We start from the raw sequence: 23,393 nt of genomic DNA on the forward strand, positions 1-23,393 counted from the left end.
TCTCCCAAAGAAGGTATTTACTTGCTTATAAGAGGTAAGACAAGTGTACAGAATCTCGGAGCTCAAATCATGTCATTAGGGCTCAATCTCTCTTGGCCGCTCCCAGCTGGCTCAGGCTGTGTCATCTTGGCATCTTTCCTAATTCAGGGCCTCTCCACGAGACAGGCAAGATGGTCCTCCAGGAGTCCCAGGTCTGTAACCTCCGATTTTAGCAATCCAGGCACGGACTCCGGACTCCGAGGGCCCCAGGTGCACATTCCTGAACCACTCACTCTCTGGCTCAAACATTCCCCCAGTACTCTCTGAGTATCTATCATGTGCCAGGCCCTGTGCAAACAAGCAGGCAGGTTGTCAGCGAACAATTGGATAGATGGAGGGATGGAGGGAAGGTTGGTTGATGGATGGGTGGATGGGTGGATGGGCAGATGATGGGTGGTGGATGGGTGTCACTAGTATCCGAGCCTGAGGCTCCCTTGTTGTCCCCTGTTCTCACCCCTCCACCCCAGGCTATCCCTTCATTTTCCTAAAAGCCTCCTTGACCCTGAAGCCATTATAATGATCGTTTCTCTTGGTCCTCAGGCAACAGCTGGTACTTTCCCTCCCTCCCGCCATCCAGCATCCAGCATCCAGCGTCCAGCGTCCAGCATCCAGCCGAATCTGGAATCTATACCAGTGAACTGGGTGTGAACGGAAGGAGACTGGCTCATTATTTGCCATTGTTTACTTCTGAGTGTGGGCATTCTCACCGCTTCCCATTCTGTCTCTCCTCTTTCCTTCCCACTTCTTCCCACTGGCTCAGCCACAATACAACCAGCTCATCAGCATTTGGCCCTGGAGGACCTGCGGACTCAGGGGAGGAGGGCAGAGGCGGCGGGCGGGAGCAGCACCGCGGCGGTGACAGCGCACAGCCGGGCCCGGCCGCGCCGCGCCGCAGGACGCCCATGCCCGGCCCGAGCCGCCCAGGGATTGCTCATGAGGCCTCTGGCGAGCGGGAGTAGGAAGAACCGCGGCGTATCCCTGGGGCTCCTGGCCCTCTTCCTGGCCGCAGCCCGGTGTCTGCAAAGTAAGCGCTAGGCGGCAAGGAGGCTCGGGGAGCAGTGGGGGCCGGCGGGGGCCGGCGGGGGTGGCGCTGGGGGCGGAGAAGTGGCTGTGGGGCTCGGGCCCCCCACACACACCGCGGGGCACAGCGCGGAGCGGCGGAGCTCGGCGGGGCTCCGGGAGGGGGGCGGAGCGGACGGACGCGGGCGGTGGAGCAGCCGCGGGGCTCGGGGCGCAGCGGGGTACGGCGGGGTGGCGTGGGGAGTTGCGGCGGAGCTCGGGAGGGGGGCTGGCGGCGTAGCGGAGCCCCGCGGGGCGGTGCGGCGGACGGCGGAGCTGGAGGGGCCGGCAGGGGGCGACCCGGAGGCTCCGGGCGCAGCGTGGCGGGGGGTGGGGGGGCGGTGCGGAGCAGCTGGCTGGTCCCGCGGGTCGCGGCCCCCCCGGTCACAGGCCCTAGCCCACCTCGGGGGCCCCGGGTGTCAGGGGACGTGCTTCTTCCCCGGGGTTGGGCGCTTCTTCTAGGGCTCCGACCGCAGGCGGAGGGACCTGGCCAAGTGGAGGCTCTCCCGGCCCGGCACCCAGGGCCACTTCAGGGTGCCCGGTCCGGCCCCGCCCGTCAAGGCGTTATCAGAGCCGGAAGCCGACGGGGAGATAACCGGCTCCCGGCCCGGTGGCCGCCGCCTCTGCTGTATTTTCTATTTCTTTTTCCTGGAATAACCAGACTTGCAGCTGAGGTGTCCCCGACCCCAAGGGTACACGGGACCCCGCCCACTACGGTGGGGATCCCTCGCCCTCCCGCAGGGTTCCCCGGGTCCCAGGACATTCTGTAGGCCTCTCCCCTCACGCAGAGGAACCCACAGCCGACCCTCTTGAAGAAAGGGAGTCTGGGGGCTTGGGGTTGGGTATTGGGGCCTGAACTCAGGCCGAAGGTGGTCCTCGCTACTGCGCACAGAGTGGTGGGCGTTGGGTGGCTCGGCCGTAGAATCTCCCTAGTTTGATGAGCCTTAATGTAACTCACAGCGGCACAAACTCCCGCTGACACAAACCACAGATCCTAACACAGCTTTCTTTCTCATCTAATCATTAACATCATTGTCATTCCCGTGTTACAGATGAGTCCGCTGAGATTCAGGGTAAGGACTGTGGGGCCACGGGAGGTGGGAGCACCGACAGTAAGAGCTGGCACTGACTTAGCACGTGTGCGTTCACCATCCCTGGGACTCGACAAGATTTTTATCCCCGAATCCACAAGGCAACCCTCTAAGTGCTACACGATCCCTGTTTCACAAGTGAGGAAACTGAGGCACGCGGAGGTTGTTGCTTGCACAAAGTCCAAACCGAGGCAGTCTAGCACTGGACTCTTACCGTGCTCTGACCAGAGCCCAGCTTGGGAGACTCGCAGATTTCAGAAACCTAGAGGGGCTGGGATAGGACAGGGACCTCTGGCTGCCTATTGAACTAGAAATAACCTTGTTAGTCATTCAAGTGGTGGGTGTGTTTGGCGTTGCAGTGGCCTTTCCATTGTTTCTCAACCCTCCAAACTTCTTCCAGCCGCCATTCTTACCCAACACCTAAAGATGCTGCCAACACTCGTGGACCAGGCCTTTGCCGAGCTCTCACTCACGGCACGTGTTCCTGGAGGAGGCAGGCCACCGTGGGGAAACTAGTTCACAGCCATGCCCTCAGGCAGGCAAAGGAGTGCCGAAGGCAGGGTGCTGTCCTTGGTGTTCTGAAACCTAGTGTTTACACATTTTCTTTTCAGCTCTCTCTGCATTGACAAGCAGCAGTCTTGCTCTTTCCTCTTGACTGCTACCCCTAGTCATCACAGAAATATTCTAGTTTGTACTTTGCCAGCCCTGTCCGGATGGACATTGAAATTTTCCGTGTTTAGCCCTCAGGCAGGTGAAAGCAGCCTCCCTCCCACAGAATGGCAGGTTCAGTGCTAGGGAGAGGACAGGGAAGGCTGGGGCCACCTCCAGGCTGCCAGGGTAGCCCCAGGCCAAACACGTCCTTTCCACAGGGATAGTGCTCAGAAAAATGCTTGGAGGAGTAAATGAAGGATTGAGGGAGGGGTAAGGACTTTCAACCAGAAAGTCATCCAGATTTCTCCATTTCCGATCTCCACGGGAGATCTGAGGAACTCCGTGCTGGTATGGGAGGAGGCCGCAGTCAGGAGACGCCCCTTTTCTCCATTATCACCAGGACCCGAGGACGCCTCTATATTTCATTCCCTGTAAGACTTTTCCTTTTAACATTTATGTATTTGTCTGAGAATAATTGGCATACAATGTTATAGTACCTTAAGATATATGCCATATTGATCTGATAATTCTATACATTACTCAGTGCTAATCACAGTAAGTGTAGTCATCATCTGTCACCAACAACATTATTTTAAAATGATTGACTGGGAACTCTTGGGGGGCTCCTTTGAATAAGCATCCAACCCTTGATTTCCGCTCAGGTTATAATCTCAGGGTCATGAGATTGAGCTACTTGGGTTGCTTCCATATCTTTGCTATTGTAAATAATGCTGCAGTAAACATAAGGGTACATATATGTTTTCAAATAAGTGTCTTTGTTTTCTTTGGGTAAATATCCAGCAGTGGAATTACTGGATCAGGTGATATTTCTATTTTTAATTTTTTTGAGGAACCGCCATATTGTTTTCCACAGTGGCTACACCAATTTACATTCCCACCAATGGTGCATGAGGGTTCCCTTTTCTCCACATTCTCACCAACACTTGTTATTTCTTGTCTTTTTGATACTAGTCATTCTGACTTGTGCAAAGTGATATCTCATGTGGTTTTGATTTGCATTTCCCTAATGATTAGTGATGTTGAGCATCTTTCCATGTGTCTGTTGGCCATCTGAATGTCTTCTTTGGAAAAGTGGCTATTCAGATCTGTTCAGATCTGAACACATTTCAGGCTGTTTGGTTTTTTTGGTGTTGAACTGTGTAAGTTCTTTATATATTTTGAATATGAACTCCTTATTGGTTATATCATTTGCAAATATCTTCAATAGGTTGCCTTTTTGTTTTGATGATTTCCTTTGCTGTGCAAAAGCTTTTTATTTTGGTGTAGTCCTGATCCTTTGTTTTTTGCTTTTGTGTCTGTTGTCTGAGGAGACATATCTAGAAAAATGTTGCTAAGGCTAATGTCAAGGAGATTAGTACCTCTGTTTTCTTTCCTTTTTAAAAAAGATTTTATTTATTCATTTGTCAGAGAGAGAGGGATCACAAGCAAGGGGAGCAGCAGGCAGAGGGAGAAGCAAGGATCCTAACCTGGGACTCTGATCCCAGGACTCTGAGATCATGACCCGAGCCAAAGGCAGATGCTTAATCGACTAAGCCACCCAGGTGTCCCCAGCCTCTATTTTCTTTGGTTTTATGGTTTCAGGTTTCACAGTTAGGTCTTTAATCCATTTCAGTTAGTTTTTGTGTATGATTAGACAGGTGGTCCAGTTTTATTCTTTTGTGTATAGCTGTCCAGTTTTCCCAACACCATTTATTGAAAAGACTATGTTCTTTCCATTGTACATTCTTGCCTCATTTATTGTAAGTTAATTGACCATATAATCATGTATTTCTTTCTGGTCTTTGTGTTCTGTTCTACTGATCTATGTGTCTGTTTCTGTGCTAGCACCTTACTGTTTCGTAGTATATCTTGAAATCCAGGATTGTGATACCTTCCACTTTGTTCTTTCTAGAGATCGAGTGGCTATTTGGGGTCTTTGTGGTTCCATACAAATTTTAGGAGCAATTATTATAGTTCCGTGAAAAATGCTCTTGGCATTTTGATAGGGATTGCATTGAATCTGTAGATTGCTTTGGGTAATATGGACATTTTTTTAAAAGATTTTATTTATTTATTTGACAGACAGAGATCACAAGTAGGTAGAAAGGCAAGCAGAGAGAGAGAGAGGAGGAAGCAGGCTCCCTGCTGAGCAGAGAGCCCAATATGGACATTTTAATGCTATGAATTCTTCCCATCATGGTATATCTTTCCATTTGCTTGTGTTGTCCTCAATTTCTTTCACCAATGTCTCATAGTTTTCAGGGTATAGGTCTTTCAGCTCCTTGGTTAAATTTATTCACAGGTATTTTGTTCTTGTTGGTGCTGCTACAGATGGAATTGTTTTCATAATTTCTCTTTCCGCTACTTCATTATTAGTGTATAGAAATGCAACAGACTTTTGTATATTAATTTGTATTCTGCAACTTGACTGAGTTCATTTATCAATTCAAATAGTTTTTTGGTTTCTATATGTAATATTATGTCATCTGCGAAGAGTGACCATTTTACTTCTTCCTTACCAGTATGGATCCCTTTAATTCTTTGTCTTGTCTGCTTGCTGTAGCTAGGATTTCCAGTACGTTGAATCAGAGCAGTGAGAGTAGACATCCTTGTCTTGTTCTTGATCTTAGAGGAAACACTTTCAGTTTTTTACATTGAGCATGATGTAAGCTGTGGATTTTATGAATGGTCTTTATTATGTTGAGGTATGTTCCCTCTAACCCCACTTTGTTGTGGTTTTCATCATGAACAGATATCACTTTGTCTAGTGCCTTTTCTGCATCTGTTGAGATAATCATGTGATTTTTATCCTTCCTCTTCTTAGTATGATGTATCACCTTGAACGACTCGCAGATATTAAACTGCTCTTGCATCCTTGGCTTAATCCCACTTGATTGTGGTGACTGACTTTTTTACCATATAGTCGAATTCTTTTTTTTTTTTTTAAGATTTTATTTATTTATTTGACAGAGCGAGAGAGCACAGGCAGGGGAAGCAGTAGAAGGAAAGGAATAAGCAGGCTCCCCACCAAGCAGGGAGCCAGACACAGGACTCAATCCCAGGTCCCCAGGACCGTGACCTGAGCCGAACGAAGACAGATGCTTAACCATCTGAGCCACCCAGGTGCCCCTGTATAGTTGAATTCTGTTTGCTAATATTTTGTTGAGGATTTTTGCGATCTGTGCTCATCAGAGATACTGGCCTGTAGTTCTCTCTCTCTCTCTCTCCTCCTCCCCTCTTTTTTCTCTTTGGTAGTGTCTCTGTCTGATTTTGGTATTAGGATAATATCTCATTACCTCATAGAATGAATTTAGAAGTTTTCCTTCCTCTTCTATTTTTGGAAGAATTTGAAAAGAATAGGCATTAAATCTTCTTTAAATGCATCATAGAATTCACCTGTGAAGCCTTCTGGTCCTGGACTTTTGTTTATTGGGAGTTTTTTTTATTACAGGTTCCATTTTATTCCTAGTAATTGGTCAGTTCAGATTTTCCATTTCTTCCTGATTCAGTTGTGGAAGCATGTATGTTTCTAGGAATGTATCCATTTCTTCTAGGCTGTACAGTTTGGTGGCATATACATTTTCATCATACTCTGTTATAATTCTCTGTATTTCAGTGTTGTTGATTGTTTTTTTCCCCCTCCTTCATTTCTGATTTGATTAATAGAGTCCTCTCTCTTTTTTTTCTTGATGAGTCTGGTTGATCAATTTTATCTTTTCAAAGAACCAGCTCTTGGTTTCATTAATTTTTTTTCTACTGTTATTTCAGTCTTCTTCATTTATTTCTGCTGTAATCTTTATTATTTTCCTTCTTTCCACCAGCTTTGGGCTTGTTCTTCTTTTTCTGACTCCTTTATATGTATGGTTAGATTGTTTACTTGAGATTTTTCTTGTTTCTTGAGGAAGACCTGTTGCCATAAACTTCCCTCTTAGAACCGCTTTGCTCTGTCCCAAAGATTTTGGACAGTGGTATTTTTATTTGTATTTGTCTCCGTGGATTTCTTTTTTCCTCTTTCCTTTTTGATTTCTTCATTGAATCCTTTAGGGGCATGTTGTTCAGCCTCCAGGCATTTGTGTTTTTCCAGTGTTTTTCTTGTAATTGATTCCTAGTTCCATATGGTTGTGGAAAAGATGCTTGATATAATCTCAGTCTTCTCAAATTTATTGAGACTTGTTTTGTGGCATACTATGTGATCTGTCTTGGAGAATGTTTCATGTGCCCTTGAAAGAATATGTTTTGGGGATGTTGTTTTGGGGATGGAATGTTCTGTACATATTCATTAGTCTATCTGGTCTAATGTGTTGCTCAAAGCCAGTATTTTCTAGTTGATTTTCTGTCTAGATGCTCTGTCCATTGATGTATGTGGTGTGTTAAAGTCCCCTACTATCCCTGTATTATGTTAATGTCTTCCTTTGTGTCTCTTAATAATTGCTTTATGTATTTGGGAACTCTATGTTGGGTGCATTGATATTTACAATTGCTCTATCCTCTTGTTGGATTGATAACTTTAGCATTATGTAGTGTCCTTTTATCTCTTGCTACAGTCTTTATTTTATTGCTTATTAATGTCTGATAAAAGTATTGCTATCTTGACTTTTTTTTTCCCCCTCCATTTGAATGGTTTTTGGTTTTGTTTTTTAGAGATTGTGTGAGCCAGCATGGTGGAGGGAAATCTTTTGTATGACTTTGTAACTGATTAACCTACTGCTTTGCCGTATGCTCCCTTTTACTCGTGAAATATTTTCCCTTTCACAATTTTTTTTACTTCTAGTGATGGCCTTTTCTTTCCACTCAAAGAATTCCCTTTAATATTTCTTGTAAGACTGGTTTAGTGGTGATGAACTCCTTTAACTTTTCTTTGTCTAGGAAACTCTCTCCTTCTATTCTGAATGATTACTTTGCCAGGTAGGGTATTTTTGGTTGTAAGTTTTTCCCTTTTAGCAGTTTGAACATATCATGCCACTCTTTCTGGCCTGCAGAATTTCTGCTGAGAAATCAGCTGATAGCTATATGGAGTTACCCTTGTATGTAACTCTTTTCTTTTTTCTTGCTGCTTTTTTTTTTTTTACTTTTGTTCCCCCTTATTTTATTTTTTTTTATAATTTTTTATAAACATATAATGTATTATTAGACCCAGGGGTACAGGTCTGTGAATTGCCAGGTTTACACACTTCACAGCACTCACCATAGCACATACCCTCCCCAATGTCTGTAACCCCACCACCCTCTCCTTACCCCCTTTCCCTAGCCCCTCTCAGTTTGTTTTGTGCATTAAGAGTCTCTTATGGTTTGTCTCCCTCCTGATCCGATCTTGTTTCATTTATTCTTTTCCTACCCCCCAACCCCCCCACGTTGCATCTCCACTTCCTCATATCAGGAAGATCATATGATAGTTGTCTTTCTCTGATAGACTTATTTCGCTAAGCATAATACCCTCTAGTTCCATCCACATTATCACAAATGGCAAGATTTCATTTCTTTTGATGGCTGCATAGTATTCCATTTACATATATATACCACATCTTCTTTATCCATTCATCTGTTGATGGACATCTAGGTTCCATAGTTTGGCTATTGTGGACATTGCTACTATAAACTTTCTGGTGTTTCTTGCTGCTTTTAAAATTAAAAGTTCAGGGGCGCCTGGGTGGCTCAGTGGGTTGGGCCTCTGCTTTCGGCTGGGGTCATGATCTCAGGGTCCTGGGATCAAGCCCCACGTGGGGTTCTCTGCTCGGCGGGAAGCCTGCTTCCTCCCCTCTTTCTCTGCCTGCCTCTCTGCCTGCTTGTGATCTCTCCCTCTCTCTCTGTCAAATAAAAAAAAAAAAATCTTTAAAATTAAAAGTTCAATTACTTTTTTGTCATTTTAAGATTTTATTTATTTATTTCAGAAAGAGAGAGAGAGGGGCGCCTGGGTGGCTCAGTGGGTTAAAGCCTCTGCCTTCGGCTCAGGTCATGATCCCAGGGTCCTGGGATCGAGCCCCACATCGGGCTCTCTGCTCAGCAGGGAGCCTGCTTCCTCCTCTCTCTGACTGCCTTTCTGCCTACTTGTAATCTCTGTCTGTCAAATAAATAAATAAAATCTTTAAAAAAAAAAAAAAAGAAAGAAAGAAAGAGAGAGAGAGAGAGAGAGAGAGTGTGTGTGTGTGTGTGTGTGTGTGTGTGTGTGTGTGGAGGGACAGAAGGAGAGGAGGGGGGAATGAATCCTAAGCAGAGTCCACAGAGTGCAGAGCCCTACACAGGACTTGGTTCCACAACCCTGGGACCATGACCTGAGCCAAAACCAAGAGTTGGATGCTCAACTGACTGAACCATTAAGGCACCCCTACTTTGGGTCATTTTAATTATTATGTGTCTCAATGTGAACCTCTGGGAATTAGTCTTATTAGGGGCTCTCTTTGCTTCCTGGATCAGGATGTCTGTGTCCTTCCCCAGATTAACTGTTATTTCTTCAAATAAGTCTTCTGCCCTCTTGTCCCTCTCTTCTCCTTCTGGGATCCCTATAATGCAAATGTTATTACACTTGATGATTTCACAGAGTTCCCTAAACCTATTCTCATTTATTATTATTTTTCTTCTTTTTTGCTGTTTAGCTTGGTTGCTTTTCATGGCCCCATCTGCTGTAGGACTTTCTTATTTATTTATTTATTTTTAAAGATTTTATTTATTTAGGTGACAGAGAGAGAGTGAGACAGCACAAGCAGGGGGAACAGCAGGCAGAGAGAGAGGCAGACTCCGCTGAGCAGGGATCCTGAAGAGGGGCTTGATCCCAGGATCCTGGGATCATGACCTGAGCCAAAGGCAGACGCTTAACGGACTGATCCATTCAGGCGTCCCCGCTGCAGGACTTTTTAAAAAATATATTTTAAATTGTCTAAAGTCAGGATGCATCAGTATCTAATCAATAGCTTTGCTATAATCTCTGTTGGCCTGGACCGAAGTCAGACCCTTCCTGAGAGGATGTGTGTTGCTTCTGTCCATAGCCAGAGGCAGCTTATCTGGGGAGAAGGAAAGACTTCTTGAAGGAGGTGAGGCTGAGTCTTGAAATAGGAGTACGTGTATACAATAGGGCAAGATGGAGAAGAGATCCTAAGTATACAGCAGGCACTCAAAAAATAGGTATACTGTTCCTTCTGGGGGCCTGACGGGGTCTAGACATGCTAAAACAACAACAACAACAACAAAACAGAAAAGGAAGTGGGCTTCTGCCTTAGCAAGCATCTACCAGGATCTTGGCAGAAACCCCACTCCACAATCCTGCCGATACTAAGCCTCCCTGCTCCAGTGCATTCAGAACCCTGGTCTGCCTGCACCTGCGTTTTCCCTGGAAAATGGGCTTGTGGCAGGAGTGTATTTATTTATCAAGAAGAAATGAGGGTAGGAGAGAGGCTAGACTGGCACGTTCAGAGTTGGAAAATAATTTTCTCCTGTCACTGGTTTGCTGGGCGGGGGATGCATCAGTCAGCCCTATGGGCATAGGGGAATGATACAGTGGACCCTAAGGGGAGCACAGGATGTTCCTCCTTCACATATGGTGCAGGAAGCATGTTGGGCTTTCCCTGTGCTGAGGTGCACCCTGGGGGAGCTCAGGCCTGTGCCATGCTGACCCCACAGGAGACTTCCCCGGGAATCCCTAGTCAGCAGAAGAGGAAGAGTCTGGGTCCCAGTCCCAGTGCTGGCTGTAAACCCTGGATGCAGACAAGGCACCTTCCTCCTCTGAGTGCACATGGAAAGGAGGGTGGGCTGGCTTGGTGCTTCACCAAGGCTGCACATTAGAAGCATCTGGGGAGCTTGTGAGAAGTAAGGACGCCCACAACCTACTCTATAGAGTGAAGTGGGTGTCTCCAAGGGCAGTTCCCCATACTGCTTTGTTTTGAATTTAAGTTCCTTTGGGTGAGTCTAATGTGTGGCAAGGCTGTGCCCCTGGACTGGGCTATTTCTGGGTCCCTTCCCTTAGTCTTGTCCTAGGGAAAGAGCCTGTTACAAAGTGTGCGTGTTTCTTCCACCTTCTATTCTCAGGAGGCCCACCATTGTGGAGCTGAGTCTCACTGACATCTTTTTTTCTTTCAAGATTTATTGATTTACTTTTTAGAGAGAGAGAGCATGAGCAGGAGGGGGAAAGGGAGGAGGAGTGAGAATCTCAAGCCGACTCTGCACTGAGCATGGAGCCTGATGTGGGACTTGATCTCATGGCCCTGAGATCATGACCTGAGCTGACATCCAGAGTCTGTCAGTTAACGGACTGCACCACCCAGGCACCGATCACTTATGTCTTATTCATGGTTTTATCCTGACAAACCTATAGATATTTCCCACTTGGCTTAGGGTAGGAGACAAGGCTGCTTTGCTGGGGAGTTATGTTTGCTCAGTAAGCAGTTCCTGAAGGGTACATGGGTGGCTCAGGTCATGATCCCAGGGTCCTGGGATGGAGCCCCACATCAGGCTCCTTGCTCGGTGGGAAGCCTGCTTCTCTTGTAAGGGCCTATTTAGCCAGAGCAGCCCCACCTCGGCTGAACTGAAATTTTTTGTTTATGCAGTAAAACTTAAATTGACCCTGCCCTGCTAGGGGAACTTACTTAAAAGCAAGTCTGGGAAACCAGTCCCAGGTAACAAAGCCCAAATACAAGGGTGGGTCAGGTCAGGTAGAGATAACAGAGCCCGAATGCAGGGATGAGTCGGGTCAGGTGGAGACATCCAATCAGTGGAGCCCACATACTGTCTCCCTAGCTACAGGAACAGTGTGGGCTCCGCCTTTTGGGCGCCAATTCTCACCAAGGTGATAGGCTAGTCCAAATGTCTACTATGGGGTGAATTGTAATTCAGTTGGTCACTTATGTGTGACCTGCATGACTGTGCAGCTTTCTGTGTTACAATCTCATTTGCCACTTGTGTGTGGCCAGGCCCAACCACATGGCCTTTGCTCTCGAAAAGTTAGTCTGTGAGGCAGGGAGGGGTCGCGCTCTCTGTAAGAGGTGTGGCCCTGGCTGGTCGGTTTGATTCTCCATGCTTGGTGCAAAATAAAGCTTTGCTTGACCTTCACTTTGTATCAGTCTCACTCCTTTAATCACGGACCCATTATTGGGGGATCCAACATTGGGGACCCAACACACTTTCTCCCAGTCCCTTTGTTTGTGTTCCCTCTCACTGTGTCTCGCTCTGTCAAATGAATAAATAAAATCTTTAAGAAAAAAAAACAGCTCCTGAGTACCTACTGTGTGAGATGCCCTGTGCCCACAGCCAAGGATATTTGGCTGTAGGGGATGACACGGCCCAGGGGCAAAATCAGATTCCAGCCTGATGATTCGATGTTAGAGGCTCTGGGGACACAGAGAAAGGGATTTTCTTCCATTGGTTGGAGCTGGTAAGAGTTCTAGAAGTTGAACAGTGAGCCTGGGAGGCCGAGTAGGAGGTTGCCAAGGAAGGAGAAAGTTCTGAGCAAGGGGAAATCATAAACACAGACACACTTTTACCATCTCTTCTCCCTTTGTGCCAGTAGCAGGGGGACTGTTCTTTTTTTTTTTTTTTTTTTTTTAAATTTTATTTGTTTATTTGACAGACAGAGACCACAAGTAGACAGAGGCAGGCGGAGAGAGAGAGAGGGAATCAGGCTCCCCGCCAAGCAGAGAGCCCGATGCGGGACTCGATCCCAGGACCCTGAGATCATGACCTGAGCCGAAGGCAGCGGCTTAACCCACTGAGCCACCCAGGTGCCCAGGGGGACTGTTCTTTAGTTAAACTTGGTTAAATTTAATTAAATTTCTTCTTATTTCATCTTATAAGTTCTATAGCAGGTAAAAGAATGGAGCTTGGGAAGACTTTTAGGTGGAAGGTGCTGGAGTAGTTCCTCTGATAGGCCCTGACCCTGGAGCCAGAGACTCAGGAGGGAGGTGTGGGTCCCTTGGCACCAAGCATGACTAGGGGACCTACGTGAGGCTCCCCTGATGATTTCCCCTTCTGCACCTGTATCAGATCCCTGCCCCAGGCTCTCCGGGGGAATGGATCGCATTCCCTTTGGGAGCCAATGCCCAGAAATAGAACAGCAGACCCGCTCTTTCCTGTTGCCGTCAACCACACCTACCAGGCCCAGGATTTCAGGGGTTGTGGAACCAGAGCTCACTCCTTCAGGTCAAGGGGACTGTGACAGCCCCAGCCTGAAGGAGCTGTCCACCCATCCTATCACACCCTGGGAGCGCTCACCTGCTCCTTCCAGCAGGAAGATGAGCGTCATTCCTCTAATGTGAACACACAGCAGTCTGGGAACTGTGCCCCTGGAGGGGCAGAGGTGGGTGGGGCGGAGGAGGGGCCTCAAGGGAGCACACATCTGAGACAGGCAGGCAGGGTCTCCCCACTGAGAAAGAGGAGACAGAGGCCCAGAGTGGGCCATTGTCTGGTGAACTGGAATTGGGTGGTGCAAAGTCTTGAGATGGGGATGGAAAAGTGAGTTGAGAGCAGACCCAGCAGAGATACGGCCAGATGTGTGGTCTAGAAAGATCACTTAGAATAGCCTCCAGCCGACGGAAGAGCAGAAAAGCCAGTCTGTCCTGAGTTGTTCTGATTGTTAATCACAGTCACAAGACAACACTGTGTGTGGCCATGTATTGAGCTCGTGCTTTGCAGCAAGTACTGCAAAGGTGACTTTCTGGACCCACGTCGTCCTGCAAACAAGTGCAATTCGCACCCATTTTACAGGTAAAAAGTGAGACTCAGGGCAGTCAAAGAACTCGCCTAGAGATATTCATTCCATTAGGTGCTTACGAAAAGCCCACAGGGCCAGGCACTGACCTGGGCCCCGGGGATTCAACAGCCAATAGCGAAGAAAGCAGACCCACCCCTGGGTTCAGAGCTCACAGCTGATCTAGAAGGATAAGCCATTCATCAAGAATTACAAGGGGGCGCCTGGGTGGCTCAGTGGGTTAAGCCGCTGCCTTCGGCTCAGGTCATGATCTCAGGGTCCTGGGATCGAGTACCGCATCGGGCTCTCTGCTCAGCAGGGAGCCTGGTTCCCTCTCTCTCTCTCTCTCTCTCTCTCTCTCTCTGCCTGCCTCTCCATCTACTTGTGATTTCTCTCTGTCAAATAAATAAATAAAATTTTTTAAAAAAAAAAGAAGAAGAAGAATTACAAGGGACTGGGGTAAGTGTGTTGCTAGGAACAGATGTTATGGGCACACAAGGCTGGGAACCTAACTGGGTGTTGAGAGATTAGGAAAGGCTTCCTGGAAGAAGTGATGTTTAAACTAAAATCTTCAGGATGAAGAGGAGTTGGCCCTTTAGTCTCTCTGAAGGAGCAACTTCATACCCTAACTGTGGTACCCCGTCAGGAGTGTGCCTGAATCCTGTGATTGCTCTGTACCCCTCTGCCAGGGGCCTTTAGTCATCCTAAAAATTCCCAAAGAACTATTGGGATGTCATCGCATCTTGTCTCTTCCTTAGTCCTCTGTGCCACACACATTACCTGCAGAGGTGCCTGAGAAGCCCACTTTCCAGTTCCCCAGACTGGGCACTGGTCCAGGCCCGACCATGAGTCATACAGCCCATGGCTATTCAGAAGAGTTCAGCGTCCCAGCAAGGGCGGCTCTTGCTTCTGTTAGGAAGATTCCAGGAGGAATTCCACCAAGAGGAGTTTCAGGTCTTAACACACTTCCACAAGGAAATCACAGATTTACAAATGCCCATTCCAGTCTATACCTGCTATGTGATTTGGGACTGGAAGAACCAGGCTCCTCCACCAACACGCCAGCTCCTGGTCTCAAATATACGGCTTCAATCCCAGATCTGATTCCAGCTTCTGCTTACACACCCCTGGGGATGGGGAGCTCACTACCTCAGTGAGCAGCTCCATGGCTCTTCAAAGAATTTTCATTAATTTTAGCTGCTATTTATTGAGCGATCACCAAGTGTTAGAAACTATGCTAAGCTCCCCACCTGTATTGTCTCACTGAAACCTCATTCTGCTGCAGGAGGTGAGCACAGCACTATTACAATATATTTATTTCCTAAGTACAGTAACAGAGGGTGACAGAAACTAAGGAATTTACCCCCAGGTCAGGCTGTTACTGGCAGACCTAAATTTTGACCCCAGAGTCCATGAATGCATCCATTATACCCACACGGCCTCAATTCTGTTTATCAGTACCTGCCTCCTTTCAATCTTTACCAGCCGATTGTCCTTCTGGCAATGACCAGAGGGCCCACGTCTTCCCTTCTCCAGGATGAGAAGTTTGACAGCAGAGGCGGGTCCCCTGCGTGGCATAGTGGTGTAAGCGGGGTTCAGAAGGAGAGAAGGGGCTGGGCTACGGGGATATTGGGAGCATCCTCAGTGTCCCCTGTGCCCAAAGGGCTTGCAGAATCACAACTGCCAAAGTTCTAACCACGTGGTCCTGGGACCAGCAGCAGTGTCACCTAGAAACTTGTTAGAAATGCCAACTCTGAGGCCTCACCCCTAACCTACTGAAGGAGAAATGGGAGGGGCCCAGCCACTTCATTTTCACAAGCCCTTTAGGGACTCTGATGCCCTCACATGTCAAGTACAACCACATTATAGCTCTGGAGGATGCGGAGGGCAGTGGAATTCCTCCCTAACCCCAAAGCATTGCTAGAAAGTTTGAGGGATGCCAGAAAAATTCTTTTCCCCCTCATAGCTCACTGCAAGGGCTGACACAGGTTCCTCAAACGTTCTGCTCTGCACCTGGCAGCCAGTCTTTGCTTTGACTTGAGGCTTTGTCAGTGCCCCTTTTGAAGGGCTGGGGGCTCCGGCTGCTAACCCCTTAGCGTGGATTCACTGTCATTACCAGTCTTGGCTGCACAGTGGGGTCTTGTAAGAACCACAGGGGCCTCGAATCCTTCTCCCACACTGCCCCCAAAGATTCTGAATTCAGTAGTCTGGGGTAGGAATTTTTTTCTTTTTTCTTTTTTCTTTTTTTTTTTTTTTAAGATTTTCTTTACTTATTTGAGAGAGAGAGAGCACACAAAGAAGGGGAGCCTCAGGCAGAGGTTGAGGGAGAAGCAGGCTCCCCGCTGAGCAGGGAGCCTGACCCAGGACTCCATCCCAGGACCCTGAGATCATGACCTGTGCCAGACACAGATGCTTAACCTACTGAGCCACCCAGGTGGCCCCGGGGTGGGATGCTCAAAAGCTTCCCCCAGGTGATCTAATGTTCAGTTGAGGATGTCAAGGTTGCATCAGGACCCTCAGCTGTGGTGGAATGAGTAGATGAGGTCCGGTGGCCCATCTTGGTGCAGTCTGCTGCGGCCGGGAGCCCGGCTGAAAGGCCCTCTCTGGGGGCAAGTTGGGGGGGCTCTGAGAGTGCCTGCAGGACACTGTCAAGGACCAAATTAACAATGTCCTTCCACACAGAGTGAGTGACCCAAGCTGGTGCCCTATAAATATTACTCCCTTCACTTCCCTGCCCACGTGCTTGTAGAATGAAAGGAGAGTGGACTGAATTCTCCGGCTTGGAATCCGGGCTTTGTCTGGGTGAGAAATCAGGGAAGGGAGGTCCTTCTGTGACCTTTGGAATTGTTCCTGGGTGTCAAGTTCTCACACCCACATGGTTTGGGGTTTGTTTGTTTTTAATTGGATCATTGACAACTGAATGGTGATGGTCCCTAATTATAAATGAGGAACTGGCCGGTCAGAGAGGGAAAGGGCTGTGCAGAGCGTCGGAGCTCGGGTGTGGTGCGGTCCATATGGCACCCAGGTCTCTTGTTACGTGGAGTGTGAAGGCACTGGGCTCCCCCAGCCCACACCCTGTCCTCCTCTGCCACCCTCTGCTCCCACCGGCAGCTGTGCTCTTCCCAGCATCTGAAGAAAAGCCAGAGCTACCCTCTTAGAAAGCCATAGACGCTTCCACGGTGTGGACCAAGAAGAAGCCAGGAGGGGACGCCAGGATGCCTGGTGAGTCTGGGGGCCCAGAAGGCACAAGTGTGTTTCAAGCAGGAGAGGTGGGCCACAGTGCCCAACTAAGGGTGAAGAGGAATTTGCAGGTCTAAAGAGATTGGAGGGAACTGGTCAGAGTAATCATGGAAGAGGGAGTCAATTTACATGAAAAAAGCATTGTGAGATTGGTAGTAGGGAGGGCCATCTTGAATGTGATATTCTGAATGTTCTGGAAACTGTGGGCTTTGTTGTGGGAGTGTCTGCTGTGGGACGGTCTCCCACAGTGTCGACTGCTCAGGTTTGAGCAGAGAGGAAGTAGAGCATTGTTGACCCAGGTCTGGTCAGAGAACACAGAGGACAATGGTGTTTAAGGAACTGGCCATAGTGCTTGGAACACCACGGGCTTTGGAAGCCAGGCTGACTGCGGAGGGGAGTGAGGATTACGAATGAGGAGAGTGGCAGGAGTCGGAGGGGAAGGATTGATGAGGCCAGTGGGAACAGTTGACCAGTAAACAGAAATGAGAGAGGGCTGTGGTCAGAGTGGCTGCTTCCTCTGAAGGCTAAGGAGAATGTTCTGGTAGGCAGGGATGCTGGATGGGTCATCCAGGGGGCTGTTGGAGGTGCTTACAAAGATGCCGTACCCCCCACCCCAGTAGAGTTGCTAACATGTTTGAAAACTGAAGAAGAAAGATTGGGGTGGGAGCGTCTGGGTGGCTTAGTCTGTTAAATGGCTGCCTTCGGGGCTCAGGTCATGATCTCAGGGTCCTGGGATCAAGCCCCATGTCAGTTGGCAAGGAGTGTGCTTTTCCCTTTTCCTTTCCCTCTGTGATCTCTCTCCTCTCTAATAAATCTTTAAAAAAAAAAAAAAAAACTGGGGGACTTATCATGTTAAAAAGAGGAGAGGGTAGAGTCACTTCAAGAGAACAGGATTTTGTTTCTCAAGGTGGTGAGAAGTAATCCTCTAAACCAATGCTGTCCGATAGAAATAGAATGCAAGCCCCATTTAACAAGTAGAAAGAAACAAGTGTAATTTAATGATATGTTTTTAGCCCAGTATACCCAAGGTATTATTTCAAAATGTAGTCCATGTTAAAAAAAAAAAAAATGCATTCTGTTTGATATACTAAGTACTGTCTCTGAAATCCAGTGGGCATTTTACACTTGAAGTACATCTCAGGGTGCCTGGGTGGCTCAGTTGGTTAAGCTACTGCTTTTGGCTCAGATCATGATCCTGAAGTCCCAGGACTGAGTCCTGCATCAGGCTCCCTGCTCAGCAGAGGGTCTGCTGCTCCCTCTGACCTTCCCCTTCTCACGTACTCTCTCATTCGCTCTCTCAAAAAACAAAACAAAACAAACAAAAAAACCAGAAACACACATCTCCTTGTGCACTAGCAAATTCCAGCTGTGTGGTAACATATGGCTGGGGGCGCCTGGGTGGCTGAGTCAGTTAAACTTCTGCCTTCAGCTCAGCTCAGGTCATGATCTCAGGGTCCTGGGATCAAGTCCTGCATCGGGCTCTCTGCTGGGCGGGGCCCTGCTTCTCCTTTCCCTATGCTGTTCCCCCTGCTTGTGCACACACACACTCTCTCTCAAATAAATAAAATCTTAAAAAAAAAAAAAAAAAGCATGTAGCTAGCAGCTTCCATTCTGGCAAGCCCAGGTAAGGGGGACTGTTGCTTCCAGTGACTTGGGTCTTGCAAATCTCCACCAGCACTGAATCTTGTGCTATTTGGGGAAACCTAAAAGAGGGGTAAATCACCTCTAAACTCGGTATTTTATCTTATTAGAAGCAGCTGTGAGGCACTGAAAGTGCCTTGGGTTCCAGCCTGAGCTCTTATTTTCTTTCTTTTTTTTTTTAGATTTTACTTATTTGACAGACAGAGATCACAAGTAGGCAGAGAGGCAGGCAGAGAGAGAGGAGGAAGCAGGCTCTCTGCAGAGCAGAGAGCCCGATGTGGGGCTTGATCCCAGGACCCTGGGATCATGACCCGAGCCGAAGGCAGAGGCTTTAACCCACTGAGCCACCCAGGCGCCCCTGAGCTCTTATTTTTTATTTGGCAAGACCTTGGTCTCTGTGTTATGCCCCCGTGTCCTTGTCCTGAAGTAATGATCAAATAAGCAAGTGAGGCAAAAAGCGTAGTTTTTTTTTCTTTTTATTGTATTACGTTAGTCACCATAAAATACGTTAGTTTTTGATGCAGTGTTCCAAGATTCATTGTTTATGCACCACACCCAGTGCTCCGTGCAGTATGTGTCCTCCTTAATACCCACCACCAGGCTCACCCCTCCCCCAACCCTTAACCCCTTTTTTCCTTAAGAGGAAAAAAAAAGCAAAAAGCGTAGTTATTGAACTCAAGTCTCTGGCCAGCCTCCCAGAGGGAGACAGAGCTTGTGAAGCACTTTGCTAATTGTGCACAGGTGAATTACTAACGCTTTCAAGTGCGAAACACCTGCGGCTCAGACCCAGTCTTGGCATGCATTTTACTTATTTTTAGGATCACGCCTTTTTTTTTTTTTAAGTCCTTCCCAAACTTGCTAAAATGGTCCCGACTGTTCAGAAGGATATAAAGTGAAATGTAACATTTTTTTCCCACCCACACATCCCATCCTTCCCTGAAGACCACCACAGCCCTGGTGTTTAGGGAATCGTCCTGGAGATTTCCTGTGCATATACAGATGAGCGTGTGTGTGTACATACATATCATTAAATAGAAGTATCTTCTATGTACCATTCTGCCTTGTGCTTTTTCATGATTTTTGAGATAATCTAATATCCGTGCATATAAATATAGTGTATTTTTTAAATGCTTCTGTATTATTAGAATGTGGATATCGATCATTTGTTTCACCAAGTTTGATACAGTAAGAAATACTTATTTGGTCTCCTCTGCCTGGTTTCTGACGCAGAGTCCCTACAATCCTAGTAATTTCCTGGGTGATAGGAGTGCTGGGAGCCTCTCCTATTAGAATATTTGATCTTACTCCCTGGTTCCTGATGTAAAAACTTCCTAAGACCCTTGGAATCTCCAGAGTGCTAAGTCTGTTTTTTTGTTTGCTAACGAGGTGGCTTTTGGAAGAGGAAGGCTGGTTGGCGGAGGAACTAACTGTGGGATGAGAGGGTTGGAACTTTCAGCCTTAACCTCCCTCCCCACCTTCAGCCTCTGGGGATGGGAGAGAGGCTAGAGACTGAATCAGTCACCAACAGCCAGTGTTGTCATCACTTCTTCCCAAGTAAGGAGCCTCCCCCAAACCTGAACTGGGGAAGCTCTGAGAGCTCTGGGTTAGTGAACACAGCAAGGCTTGGAGGGAGCCCAGAGAGAGCACGAGGCTCCGCACCCAGTCCCACGTGCCAGCTGAGCATCCCTTCGACATCACTGCTCCTGAGCTGTGTCCTTTTATATTAAAGATTTTATTTATTTCAGAGAGAGAGCGAGCACATGCTTGTTCAAGTATGGGGGGATGGGGCAGAGGGAGCAGCAGGCTCCTCGCTGAGCAGGGAACCCTATGCGGGGCTTGATCCCAGAACCCTGGGATCATGACCCAAGCCCAAGACAGATGCTTAACCAACTGAGCCATCCAGGCGCCCCAGCTGTGTCCTTTATAATGAACAGGTAATAGTGAGTAAAGTGCTTCCTAAATTCCCTGAGCCATGCTAGCAAATTATTGAACCTGCGGAGAGGGTGGTGGAAACCCATGATATATAGCCAGTTGGGGGGGGTGGGGCGTGGACTTGTGGTCGGTGTCCAAAGCGGGGGCATCTTGTAGACAGACCCTTAACCTGTGGCGTGTGTACTAACTTCAGGTAGCCGGTGTCCAACGTGTCATGGGCAGCCTAAGAACCCGTTTTCCTTTCCTGGCCCCTTACCATTGAGAATGTAGGATGTCTCCTGTCTTTCTCGGCTCCAGTCAACCACAATGTGCTTCAGTGATCAAATCTATATCTGTGTGCCCTTATTGTTTGTGGGATCAGTTCATAAAAGTGGAATTTCTGGATCAAGAGGTATAGAGCTAATAATTTTTCTAGATTCTACCGTACTGCCCTCCAAGAAGGTTACGCCCATGTAACCTTCGCACAGTCACGTTTGAATGTGACTTCTGCATACTTCTGACAATACAACGTTATCAAACTTCCATCTTTCCCAGCTGATAGTGGCGCAGTCGTTCAACTTTCCCAGCCCGGGTTTTGCTAGGCTGTGATAGTGGCCCAGGACACGTAGTTCTGATCAGGTTACCGACCTGATCACCCTTTCGGTTACTGACCAAAACGGCAGCTAGCGCTATTTTGCAGTGATACATAGATCTCTTTTCTGGTTGGGAGACAATGACAGGGGCACAGCCTGCCAGCCTCTGCCTCAACCTGCCCCTCTGTCCATGTTGTTTGGGTGACTCCCCAAGGAGTCGCCAGGAGCTCCGTTGAGGACAAGCTAAGCTTTGGTCCCGGAGTCATGGGGCGCTGACGGGGGAATTACTACCTGAGCTAACAGGAGGGGTAGAAAGCCTGTAAACTGTGCAGAAGTCCGTCTTCCACACTTCATGGCATCTAAACCCAAAAGCTCCGACGTGAGGGCTTTTACACGGAACTATTTGCAATATTCCAGGCTTGCTTGTTTCAAGAAGGACAGTGGTTAGACAGCGATGTGGATGTTCTTGTTGCAGCTTAAAGCTGCTGTTTCTCCTCTGAGCTTTTTGACCCTCAGCAGATCAGGGGCTAGGAAGGGGGTCTTGCCAGCACCTCTGTAAGCTCCACCCAGACCCCACCCCCAATCCCTGATCTCTCCAAAAGGGCAGCAGTTGGACAGGGAGAATATGCATGTCTTTATTTGTTCTTTCGTGCCAGGCTATTGTGAGTGCCCACAAAGTCCCAGGCACTGTGCTGGACTCTTCGGCTGAGCTGGGTGATGAGAAAGGAGTTCCAGGGCAGACCTACTCTGCACACATGCCCTGTCTCATGCTCCACCGCTACCCATCCACACCGGCCCCCCACCCCCAGCCACCCCAGTGCAGGGTCTCGGGCTGCCCCTCCACTGTTTGGCCTCCATTCGGGGTTCTCAGGAAGGTGATAGGACCGGCACAGGTGGTGGGCTCCAGGCAGTGCAAGCATGTGCATAAAGAATAAATCTGGGGCGCCTGGGTGGCGCAGTGTGTTAAGCCTCTGCCTTTGGCTCAGGTCATGATCTCAGGGTCCTGGGATCGAGCCCCACATCGGGCTCTCTGCTAGACAGGGAGCCTGCTTCCTCCTCTCTCTGTCTGGCTGCCTCTCTGCCTACTTGTGATCTCTGTCAAATAAATAAATAAAATCTTTAAATAAAGTCTTAAAAAAAAAAAAAAGAAGAAGAAGAACTTTGCCGCCAGATGGCCCTTCCAGAAGCCAGGTTCAGATGCTGCTGAGCCTCTATGTGAATACCAGGCTGGGGCGTCTGGAGGACTCACTCCCACACAGTCTCCAGCCTGTCACAGATCCCTCCCGCTATAACCTCCCTTCTTACTCAGCAGGTCTGGGCACAGAGGATTCCATCCTACTGCCCTGGGTGGGTTCACAGTTCTCCCAGCCCAGTGTGCACCTCCTCGCCTTCCCGCGCCTTGAAAATCGTACTCTGCAAGCCTCCGTTGCAGCAAGTGTCCTCTCCCTCTCCTTCCTGAGCCTCCCTGGCTCATTAGCGGGACAGCAAAAAAGTACACAGGGTTTCATTCTGGGCTCTGCCACTTACCCTGACGTGGGGCGCATTCCCTAACCCCAGGGAACTTGAGTTTGCTCCTCTGTAAAATGGGGATATTAATACTCTTCCCCAGGCCAGCACCCCTGAGAGCCAGTGCCCTGGGGTAGAGCACAGGATGGCAGGTGGGGGCAGCATTCAGTGACTGGAGGGGTGTGGTGGGATTGCTGAGGTGGAAATGAGCTAGGAGATGAGCCCAACGGGTCAGGGAGGGGTAGCTTCGGTCCTCACCCTGCTCCACCTCTGCACCCCACCCCTGGCTGCCTCAGAAATCCACTCTTGTATCCCTTGGAGTTTTCGCTTTCCTCTTGGACGTTTCTCCGAGGCTCCGGGTGACCAGCTGTCCTGGTTTGCTCTCTGCACTGAAACTCCCCAATCCTGGAAGAACTCTCAGAGCGTGGCACACCTGGAGGGTTGGTACCCCCAGACCCATGGCACAGACCTAAGCCGAGGAAGGCAAGCGTGGGGCCCTATGTGCTGTGCCCTGCTGGGCCCCACACGCGTCCCGCCCCTCGGCGCCGCAGCCTTCCTCCGGAGGCTTTCCCACCCTCGTTCTGGAATGTGAAGGTACTTCTCCCCATCTCACAGTGAGGAGGCCCTGGGTGGAACCACACAGATCCTGCTCACACCAGTTGTCCCGATGTAGGTGTCCCCTCCGTGACCGCGGAAACCCGGAGGTCTCGTCAGCCACCTGTCTGTCTCCGCAGTAGCTGACGCACTTGTTCATCGAAACTGTGGTCTGAATAGAACGGACTTGCCTTGCGAGTTCAGGAAGTCTATCCATCTTAAATCATCAATTTTTTTTTTTTTAAGCTGCCAAATACAACCTCCCTAATCTGTGTGTCTGAAAAGGCATAAGGAGCTGTTCGTTCTGAGAATTCTATTTCCGCCCATTGCCATTTGTTTGCGTGCTCCATTCCAGCCGAATTCACTGCTGGCACGTTCCCTCTGGGTGGTTCTGAGTGG

At 48.4% G+C, this 23,393-nt stretch overlaps 1 protein-coding gene across 3 annotated transcripts in view; it reads left to right on the forward strand.

The window, feature by feature from the left end:
* The first annotated feature begins 537 nt into the window (after positions 1 to 537).
* The window catches only part of VSTM5 (V-set and transmembrane domain containing 5), a 44,115-nt gene continuing 21,259 nt past the window's right edge, over positions 538 to 23,393 (forward strand). For all 3 annotated transcript variants that reach the window (XM_032359163.1, XM_032359164.1, XM_032359162.1), the window contains exon 1: positions 538 to 1,063. In XM_032359163.1, the coding sequence (XP_032215054.1) occupies positions 973 to 1,063 (91 nt within the window). In that variant the 5' untranslated portion in view covers positions 538 to 972. The remainder of the gene's footprint in view (positions 1,064 to 23,393) is intronic.

Source organism: Mustela erminea, chromosome 9 (assembly GCF_009829155.1).
Source record: "Mustela erminea isolate mMusErm1 chromosome 9, mMusErm1.Pri, whole genome shotgun sequence".
NCBI classification, from domain to species: Eukaryota; Metazoa; Chordata; class Mammalia; order Carnivora; family Mustelidae; genus Mustela; species Mustela erminea.